Here is a 10,565-nt window from a genome sequence, read left to right as displayed (position 1 = left end):
TTCCCACCGGGCCAGGTGGAGCCCAAAGGCTGCCCCAGCGCTCTCTGCATCTCAAGCGCCGATGCACCAGGTGAATATTTGCGCCGGGATCAGCTGCCAGAGGAGCTGGAGCTCTTCCCTGCTGTGCCTGCTGCAGTATGGAAATGATGCTCCCGGCAGACAGCTGAGTCCCACCTCGGTTCCCATTCACCTGGAGATGAAAGTGCTCTGGCTGCCAGTGTAGGCGGGGCAAAACTATTTAAAAACCTCATTAGAGAAAGTATTTGGGGAAGACAGCAACACCCTCAGTTGTGGTTTGCTCCAGGACTTCTCAGCCAGATCCCTGCTGATACAGAGGGAAGGGCACTATGAGAGACATTCCTGTCAAATACTACTCCTCGTGGGGATGCCTTGGGTGTCCTTTGCCTTTCTCTCAGTCCTGGTGGGCAGTGCTTTACCTAAACCTGAACATTCCCCTCCAGGTGGTGTTTTAGGGGCTGGAATCAGGGCTGTGTTTGGCACGGAGGGGTCTGGGAGTGATGTAGGAGGGTCCCAGCTCCATGCTGGAGGAACACAGCAGAACTATGTGTGATCTTGATTAGGCAGAAATCCACCATGAATATTTCCTATTCTGTTTAATTCCTGTTTGTGCTTATTTCAGCTGAATTTGCAGCAGGAGTAATGCCCAAGCCACATCTGGCTCGTGATGCATATGGGATCAGACTGGGAGTTTGGGAGGAGGTGGATCTGGATTCAGAGGTTTGGCTTCTTATTTAGAAAATGACGGGTTGCATTCTCCCACGGCTGCTCCAGACTGCCCCAGAGCTCTATGATATTCCTGGCCAAGGGTTTTTTCAGTCTGCCTGACGAGGAAACAATGTCATGTGTGTGGCTTGTCTGGCCTCGTGCACCTGCACTTCCCCTTCTGCCTTCATTTTCTTTGCATCCCATTTATTCCAAGGAACCAAATATTCATTAAGTCCTGATGAGTTGGAGTGCCAGGAATTCCTTTTCCTCTCCAAACACAGCCGCCCACCCACGTTAAGCAGGCCCAGTCAATCCAGACAACTGCAGCCCTCAGCCAGCTGGGGGACATCCCGAGCCCTCCGAGCAGGTCCCACGGGATCACACAAAGACCAGACTGAGCTAAGGAAGGCCACGTGCAGCCCCTGGGCTTGCCCTCCCTTGGCTCCAGCCACAGGAGCTGCTGGCATCTTGGCAAAGCCCGTTGGGTTCCCGGTGTGCCCCTTCCCAGAATCACATGGGATCACAGAACCAGCAAGGCTGGAACAGCTCTTCAAGACCATCCAGTCCCACCATCACCCCTAAACCACGTCCCCCACCCAGAGAGCTCTCGAGCACTGTAAGAGGTGGTGACCCCATCTCAAAGGCAGCGCTGCATTCCCCAGCTCCCCACACTGGCCTGCCACGCTCCCACCTGTGCCCCGTGCCCTCGGAGCAGCCCCTGCTGTGCTGATGGCTTTGGCAGCTCCACCCAGCTCCCCCCGACCCACCCCACGGGCGCCTCACCCCCCATGGGCAGGGAGGTCGCACAGACCTTGTCCCAAAGCCTTGGGATGAGAGGTCACTCTTGTCCTCACGTGAACTGCAGGAGGAACGCACTCCCGGGCTCTTCTGCTGCCTGTCCCAGCTTTATTTTATTATTATTTTTAGGGGCGGGTGTGTAATTTTTTTGACTCAATTTGCAAGTTGAGAATATTCTCTGTGTTAATATTTGACTCAGCCCTGATGCAGTTCAGCCCCGTAGCTGTTGTTACCTGCATCCCCTGAAAGAACAACATCTCCCCAGCCCGGGAGCCTCGGTGGTGTTGATTCCTGCCGGGGTACGTGGGTGCCAGTGGAAAATAAACAACGTGGTATTTTCCGAGTGGCAGATCTGAAGGCACCCTGCTTTCCTCGCTTTGCATACTCCCCGAGCACCATCCTCTCTGCTTCCCAGATCTGAAAGCCGAGGCAGAGACATCTGATGGGGCTCCGGCGCTGACTCACTGTTTGATGTGAGGCGGGAGGAGGGATGTGATCGGATCCCATTGTGCACAGCATCCACCAGACCACGCCGGCAGCCGGAGGAGAAGCGACTCCTCATCCTCCCTGCCCCTCCAAACCCTGCTGCCTCCCCTCGCTGTCCCCTGCCCCACCCGCAGCAGCCGGGATGTCACCTCCGAAATGGCTCTTGGGCTGTGGGCTCCCATCCCTGGAAGTGTCCAAGGCCGGGCTGGATGGGAGCAGCCTGCTCTGGTGGGAGGTGTCCCTGCCCCCGGCAGGGGTGGATCTGGATGACTTTAAGGTCCCTTCCAAGGCAGCCCGTTCCATGAGCCCCTGATCCCGTGATTAGGCCGTGTGCAGGCAGAGCTGAGGCCCGTGCAGCCCCGGGGTGTGCCGGGCGTGCACGCCCGGGGTTCTTTCTCACGAGATGGTGCAAGAGCCGGGGGGGAACTGGTTAAACAGCGTGAGCTGCCGGGCTTGGCAGGGCAGCGTGTCACCGGGAAGCCGGTGTTTTATTAAACACACTATCAAAGTGGGCTAAAGTCTCTTATTAATGTCCACAAATTCTGCCACTTCCAAATAGTTTCCACCTACGTGTTCCTCCCACTGCTGCACTGGGTGCTGGCAAACATCTCTGCTCAAAGAGGGGAACGGCTTTCATTCGAACAGTCCTGGGGCGAGTTTCGCTGAGCGGTGCCAGCATCATTCCCGCAGCTCTCACGTGCCCGGCAGCGCTCCAGGGTCGTGCCGGAGGGAGGGCACAGAGACAACAGCTCTGGCTGTGTTTTCCCAGCGCTTCATCCGGGCAGAGCCCATGGCAGCCTAAACCAACGCAATTATTGCACATATTTGCAATAATAAATCTCGACTTCTGAACTCGCGACGGTTCCCGACGGTTCCGCGGCGGCGAGCGCGGCCAGCCGTGCTATCGAGAGTCACCGCGGCTGAAACCGCCTCCTTCACACCAAACCGGGCTCTCGCAACTCCCAGGAGGCTGAGGCAGAGCCTGCTGGGTGTCAAAGTGCTCCTCACCCCCTGCGCTCTGCGGCCCCGCGGAGTCCCTTGGGACCGGCCGCGGCTGAGGAGCGTGAGACACCGGCTGGCACAGGAGATGTTCGGCTCTCCTGGGAGCTCCTGGCTGGGCGCATCCCGCACTGGCCGCACCTGCGGGACCACGGACCCCGCGGGGATGAGGCGCTGTCCCCCCCGGAGCCTCCCGTGCTGCCGGGCTCGGAGCGGAGCCGTCGCGTTCGCCGAGCGCAGGAGAGAGCCCCGCTCCCGGCTCTGCCTCCGACAGCCTGGCTCCCGCAGAGCTTCCCCCGGTGCGGGGAGCACGGGCTGCTCCTGCCGGAGGCTCGGGGCCGAGGATGCCGAGGGCTGAGCGCATCCCAGCCCCGGCCGGGCTGAGCCTTCACCTCCGGTGCCAGTAACCCGAGCCGGGATTGCTGGAAACGGGAGAGAGGGAGAGTCAGCGATTTGATTACAGGCCACAGGCACATGCCTGGCCTTCATGGATATATTAAGTAAGAGACATTTTAAAACAAAACCACCCTCGGTAACCTTATCGTAAGCTCGAATCCACAACCCATCTGTTAACTCCCGGCGCTGCCCACATAGGCTTCCATCAGACGGCAGCGCCAGGGATTTTTGGAACGTTTTCCCCCAGATCCCTGCGGTCGGAAGGGGACAGTCCCGGGGAAGGGGCAGATCCTGAGTCCCGGCTTCCCAGCCCACCCCCAAACCAGCCCCCAAACTCTCACCTTCTCGTGCCTCTGTAAATAACAACTGCAAATCCCCCTGGACGCGAGCTGTCGCTGTCCTGTGGCTCCCAGCCCTGCTGGAGGAGCTCTCAGGAGAGCTGCTGCTCCACGGATGGCTTGAGGGAATTCAGCCTTTCTAAACATTTTGTTACTGCCTGAATCGTGTGGTGTAAAGGAGTCCTCCATGTAGAAATAATTCAGCAAACACAAGCGAGAAGGCGAATTGATGATTGCATCAGTCCTTGCTCATGAAAAGTGATCCCCAGGAAAATGTAACTCAACTCTCGAGCAATCTCACTTGATGCCCAAGAATGCAATAACTTCATTTGGATCCTCCTTTTAGGGGGACTCCTAAATCCTTGGCAACGTCCCTTAAGGTCATGAGCAAATCCTGATATGGAGAATTGTTTGGCAAGCATGAGAACAGTAAAAGGGCTAAATAATTGGGGATTACCTCTGACCCTGATTTGTGGCTCACCACCCACTGCAGGAATGTACCGAATATCTGAAGGAGCATGCAGGAGTCAGACAATCCAGGGGCATGAAGCCGTCCACGTACTCTTGGAGCCTGAACTCCAAATGCGGAGCAGGTTGGCCCCAAACCTCATTTTTCATTAGCAAAAGGCTGCAGCAAGCTCTAATTATTTCTGTTGCCTTGGACAAAGGGTCAGTGATGGGACAGATGAAAAATTGTCTGTGTTTCTTTCACCCTTTGTTTGGAAAATAACATCTTTGGTCTTGGGGGCACAGAGAGAGCGGAGCTCTGCTCCAGGGCTCCTTTCTGAGGCTGGGTACAGTCCCCTGAGCTGCAGCAGGGACAAACACATCACCCCCCTGGTTATTGCTGAGTCTGGTCAGCGCCTGCAGGAAAGGGCAGCTCTGCTGTGGGAGCCCAGAGCTGTGGTTCTGTGCCACTCAGAGCTCTGTCCCCAACTCCTGTCCCCCACGGTGCACCAGGGCTGCGGCACCACAGAGACCCTCAAGTCCTGCCCACGGCAGGGAGCTGGACTGAGATGTCTTTGAGGTCCCTCCCAACCCAAACCATTCTGGGATCCCATGGTCCTGGCCATAATCGCCAGGTTTGCAGGCTCGGGTGTAGAACACTGAGAGGACCATGTTGAGTGGGACAAGCCAAGCATCTGTTTTGTGGGAGCCCCATGTCACTGATACAGTGCCGTGTGTTCACACTGCAGGTGCCGCCGGGAGCTTGTAGGGGAGATTTTGGGGTTTTATAGACCTTACATTTGTGGCTAGCATCTTTCTGACGCTCTGACTTCCCTTGGGATTCTTCCTGGTAACAGCAGACACCTTTGGAGGGGGGTAAGCTTTAAACAGCCTATCTCCATCGCCCATCTAAAACCTGTCTGTGCTCTCAGGTAGCACCTCCTGCCCTGGGATTCCTCCCGAGCTGGAGCAGCCAGGACTCTGCAGGAAATAGCAGCAGCTGGGTGCTGGGGCTCTGCTGTTCCCTTATCTCGGTAAATGCACCTTTTATCAGCTGAGCCTGCCTCTACTTGCTCAGCAGTCAGCAGGGAAGTGACCACAGCCCTTCAGGAGAGCTCTGCCTTGGCAGGCACACACAAAGCATTATCATCGCTCGGCGTTGTGCAACCGCTGGCGTCCACGGGCTGGCACGGGCATGGCATGGCATGGCATGGCATGGCATGGCATGGCATGGCATGGAGGGGACCTGAAATTATCGTCATCGTTCCACCCCTGCCATGCACAGGGACACCTTCCACTGGACCCGGCTGTTCCATGCAACACTTCCAGGGATCCAGGGGCAGCCACAGCTGCTCTGGGAACCTGTGCCAGGGCCCCCCCACCCTGCCAGGGGAGAATTTCCTGCTGATCGTAGAATCACAGAATGGTTTGGGTTGGAAGGGACGTTAAAGCCCGCCTCATTCCAGCCCCCTGCCGTGGGCAGGGATGGATACCTTTCACTGGAGCGAGTTACTCCAAGCCCTGGATACCCCCAGGGATGGGGTCCTACCACCCCAAAACTTCCCTGCAGCACCACCACTTCCCCAGAGCCACATTTTGTCGACCCTCACTTATTTTTATCCCCCCCCATTTCCACACTTCCGCAGCTGCAGCTCTCTCCGGGTCTGTCTTGTGTGCCTGTGTCACTTTGGGGATGATTTTTATTTATTTCCTCCCTGATCTCGGAACACAGCAGTGGTACCACACGGTACGGCACGGTATGGCAGGGTATGACACCTTATGGCATGGTATGGCACAGCACAGCACGGTATGGCATGGTATGGCATGGTATGGCACAGCACAGCACGGTATGGCATGGTATGGCACGGTATGGCAGGGTATGACACCTTATGGCACGGTATGGCACAGCACGGCACGGTATGGCATGGTATGACACCTTATGGCATGGTATGGCACAGCACGGCATGGTATGGCACAGCACGGCATGGTATGGCACAGCATGGCACGGTATGGCACGGTATGACACCTTATGGCACGGTATGGCACAGCATGGCACATTATGGCATGGTATGGCACAGTATGACACCTTATGGCATGGTATGGCACAGCATGGCACGGTATGACATGGTATAGCACGGTATGACATGGATGGCACAGTATTGCACGGTATGACATGGTATGGCACGGTATGGTACAGCACGGCACGGTATGGCACAGTATGGCACAGCACGGTATGACATGGTATGGCACGGTATGGCACACTATGGCACTTTATGACATGCAGCGGCACAGCCCGGCACAGCAAGGCACTGTACGGCACGGCACGGCACGGCGCGGCCCCAAGCCGCCAGCCGCGGCCCCGCCGCGCCGGGACACACGTGCGGGGGGGCCCGGAGCCGCGGCCCCGCCTCTCCCCGCGCCGCCGCCACGTGAGGCTCATGTGACGGCGGGGCGGGGGCGCCGGGGCCGCCAGACGTGCCGGCGGTCACAGGGCTCCGCACGTCGCTCCCGTCCACCCACTCGCCCGCATTTAACCCGGCCCGCGGCCGCCCGCCGCTCCTCAGCCCGCGCGGCGCGGGCGCGGCATGAGCAGCAGCGGCCCCGGCACCGGCACCGGCCCCGGCACCGGCCCCGGCACCGGCAGCGCCCGCAGCCCCTGAGCGCCCGCACCGCCCGCGCCCCCCGCCATGGAGCGCATCCCCAGCGCGCAGCCCCCGCCCGGCTGCCTGGGCAAGCTGCCCGCCCTGGAGAGCGGAGACCTGCCCGGGTAAGCGGGGCTCGGGGGGCTCCGGGGGAGCGGCCCCGCCGGCTCCGGGACGCGGCTAACGCGCTGCTCTCCTTTCGCCCGTGCAGGCTGGACTTCGCGCACATGTACCAGGTGTACAAGCCCCGGAGGGGCTTAAAGAGGAGCGAGGACAACAAGGTAAACGGGGGTGACGGGGTACGGCGAGGGGCGGTAAGGTAAACTGCGGGTTAACGGGGCGACTCGGGGGTTAACGGGGTGACTCGGCCGGTGCGCTGCCGGGGCGGGGGCCGCTCGGGACGGGAGGAGCGGGGCCGGGCCGGGCTGTCCCCCCGCTGACCGGCTGTCCCCCCGCTGCCCCGGCCCCGCAGGAGACCTACAAGCTGCCGCACCGGCTGATCGAGAAGAAGAGGCGCGACAGGATCAACGAGTGCATCGCGCAGCTGAAGGACCTGCTGCCCGAGCACCTCAAGCTCACGGTAGGTGCGAGCGGAGGGACGGGGCTCCCCGCGGCCGGCGCTCTGCTGCCGCTTCTCCGCCAATTTGGGGTGGCTTTTTATTTTATTTTATTTTTTAAATTTTTTTTTCGCGGTGCCGCACGCCCGGGCAGGCTGTAGGCGCATCCCAAAGTTCCCCGGGAGCTGCGGATCCCTGCGGGAGCTGCCCGCCCGGCACCGCTGCCGGAGGAGAGCCGTCCCCGGCCGGGCTCCCCGGTCACGGTGCCAGCAGGGGCAGCAGAACCCATGAATAAAACGCTTCTCCCCGGGCTATGCGGCTGCTCCCAAAGTACCCACGGGGCTCCGTGAGAGCCTTTTCCGTAGCCTGCTTTTAAACTTCTTTCCCTGGAGTGTTGCCGGTGGGGGCCCTGCCTGCTGAGGCTCTCCCCGTGCCCGTCCTCCCGCGGCTCCCGGGAAGGCACTGGCAGCTCCTGGCGGCGGGTGCCAACCTGTCCCTGCGCTCCCAGACTCTAGGTCACCTGGAGAAGGCTGTGGTTCTGGAGCTCACCCTGAAGCACGTGAAGGCACTGACCAACCTCATCGAGCAGCAGCAGCAGAAGATCATCGCTTTGCAGAGCGGCTTGCAGGCGGGTGAGTGCTCAGCCGGCAGGGCAGAGGCTGTGTGCGTGTGATGGGCTTTCCCCGGGGAGCCCGGGAAACGCGGTTGTGACACCTTGTTCCCGAGAAGGGAGGAGGCAGGAGTCCTGGCCTTTCCTGCTGTCATTTTCTCAGGCTTTGCTTATGAGCTTTCACAAAAAAAGATGCACTGCTCAAGATGGTCAGTGCAGCGTGCCCCGGGAGTTGTTTGAAATTAAACTGGGTTTTAAGTAGTTTTAGTTACAGCCCAGGTTTGCTGTGAGGTTCTCTCCAAAGCCGTTCAATTCTCCCCATTTGTGTTTGTGAGCTTTAGATAACCCAGTCTGGGTTATTTGGCTGTTTTCTTTGGAAATTGGTATTATTCTCTCCGAATAACCCAGTCTGGTTTATTTGGCTGTTTTCTCTGGAAATAGATATAAATCTGCTTTCTATAGACACCTTTTTAAGTTTCTTCATAACCGAGCTGGCCTGTGCTCTGCAGGCAGAGGGGACCCCGTGCTTCAGCTTATCAGCCTCAGATGCACTTCCTCCTGCTGTTTTCACATGTGGCTCTCACGTGAATCGGATACAGTAAACCCGAATTTTTCGGAGGCGCCGGCCGTGGCCCGGCAGCCACAGGGAGTGCAGTGGAGCTGCCGGAGCGGCGGAGTCCCCGGGGGCAGGCGGAGCTGCTGGCAGGGCCGGGAGCTCCCTGGCCCGAGGAGCAGGGCGAGGTGCACCCTGCCTTCCCCGGGGGTTTCCTGGAGAAACCGCAGCTTGACTCACTCCCCTCTTTGCACTCCAGTACCTGTCGAAAGTGGATTTTACAGTAAATGACAAAAAAGAGCAGGCGGCGCTTTTACTTTAAAAGTGGACAGGTGGATGTTCCAGTGGAATTGTGCGTTTCTGCAGAAATCTGGGGATTTCTGTTCACAGAGCCCAGCCTGGCCATCGCGTTCCCCTCTGGCTGTGCCGTAACCCAAGCCCAGCATGGCCTCGGAGCTGGAAACGGAGCTATTTAGCATGTTGTTAATTTTTAATTTCTTTCTGTTAATGTTTCCTTAGGTGACCTGTCATCGAGAAACCTCGATTCCAGCCAGGAAATGTTTCGATCCGGTTTCCAGATGTGCGCCAAGGAAATGCTGCAATACCTGGCCAAGCACGAGAACGGCAAGGAGCTGAAGTCGTCGCAGCTGGTCAGCCACCTGCACCGCATGGCCAGCGAGGTGCTGCAGGGCGGGGCGGCCCGCAAGGCCGGGGACGTCCCTCCCAAAATGCTGGACTTGAAGGAGAAGCCGGCGCCCCTGGGCGCGGCGGGCGAGGGCCACGGGAAGAACTGCGTGCCCGTGATCCAGCGGACATTCGCTCACTCCAGCGGGGAGCAGAGCGGCAGCGACACGGACACGGACAGCGGGTACGGGGGAGAGCTGGAGAAAAGCGACTCCAAACCGGAACAGCCCTATTTCAAAAAGGATACCGACCTCAAGTACGCTGTCCAGGAGAGAATAAGCTCTATTAAGCAAGAGACTGAGGACCCGCCGGCCAAAAGGAGCAGGCTGGAGTCGCCGCAGGACGAGGGCCCTTTCGGCAGCGACGTGATGGGCCCTGCCGGCGGCTTCCTGGGCCCCCACGCTCACCAGCCTCCCCTGTGCCTGCCTTTCTACCTGATCCCGCCGTCCGCCACCGCCTACCTGCCCATGCTGGAGAAGTGCTGGTACCCGGCCTCGGTTCCCGTGCTGTACCCCAGCCTGCCGGCCTCTGCCGCGGCCCTGACGGGCTTCATGAACCCCGACAAAATCTCCCCCCCTCTGCTGATGCCCCAGAGACTCCCTTCTCCTGTACCGGCCCATTCCCCCATCGACTCCTCGGCTCTGCTTCAAGCTTTGAAGCAGATTCCTCCTTTGAACTTGGAAACCAAAGACTGAGCGCAGTGTGACTGGTTTTTCTCTTTTTTTTCCTTTTTTTGGTTTTTTTTTTTTTTTTTTAGTTTGAGAGACTGTTTCACTTTTATATATTGGCTGGACTGAGGTGTGGGGACGAGGTTCACTGTGCGTAGGAAGCTAAATCCCCTTTTCTCTGACTTGTCAGGTAGCTTGGAGAAGGATGAAGGATGCGCCCAGGTTAGCCATTGACAACTACTTCCAAAAGATTAAAGAAGGATTTTGTGCTTGGCCCCTTCCCTTCTTCCCTCTCCACGTCTACAGAGCGACAGTTGACTCAGTCAGCTGCGAACCTATTGCAAAGCTGTGAAGAAATATTCCATTGGGCAGACCCGCTTTGAGGGTCTGCAAACAAAATAAGTGAATACAAACCATGGTACTTCCCTGAGCACCTCTGGAGGCAACGGCCCCGCTGGCTCATCTGAGCTGGGCTGCTGTCCCAGGGACCCCAGGTGTGGGGGTGGTGGTGGCAATGCCACCGTGAGCGCAGCAGGAGCAGGGCAGTGGCCACTGTGGTGGTGGCAATGCCATCGTGAGTGCAGGATGAGCAGGGCAGTGGCACTGTGCTGTGGTGGTGGCAATGCCATCATGAGCACAGGAGGAGCAGGGCAGTGGTCAC

At 58.6% G+C, this 10,565-nt stretch overlaps 1 protein-coding gene across 1 annotated transcript; it reads left to right on the top strand.

Moving 5' to 3' along the window:
- Positions 1 to 6,647: 6,647 nt before the first annotated feature.
- Positions 6,648 to 10,321, top strand: BHLHE40 (basic helix-loop-helix family member e40). The gene is made up of 5 exons (XM_038149578.1): positions 6,648 to 6,957; positions 7,044 to 7,113; positions 7,305 to 7,412; positions 7,898 to 8,021; positions 9,072 to 10,321. Exons 1-5 carry the CDS (start codon positions 6,878 to 6,880, stop codon positions 9,929 to 9,931), a joined length of 1,242 nt encoding a protein of 413 aa, XP_038005506.1. The 5' UTR covers positions 6,648 to 6,877; the 3' UTR covers positions 9,932 to 10,321.
- The last annotated feature ends 244 nt before the right edge of the window (positions 10,322 to 10,565 follow it).

The sequence above is a fragment of the Motacilla alba genome, chromosome 12 (assembly GCF_015832195.1).
Source record: "Motacilla alba alba isolate MOTALB_02 chromosome 12, Motacilla_alba_V1.0_pri, whole genome shotgun sequence".
Classification (NCBI taxonomy): Eukaryota; Metazoa; Chordata; class Aves; order Passeriformes; family Motacillidae; genus Motacilla; species Motacilla alba.
The sequence above is the reverse complement of the archived record's forward strand: the minus strand, read 5'-3'. Positions and strand labels throughout refer to the sequence as shown.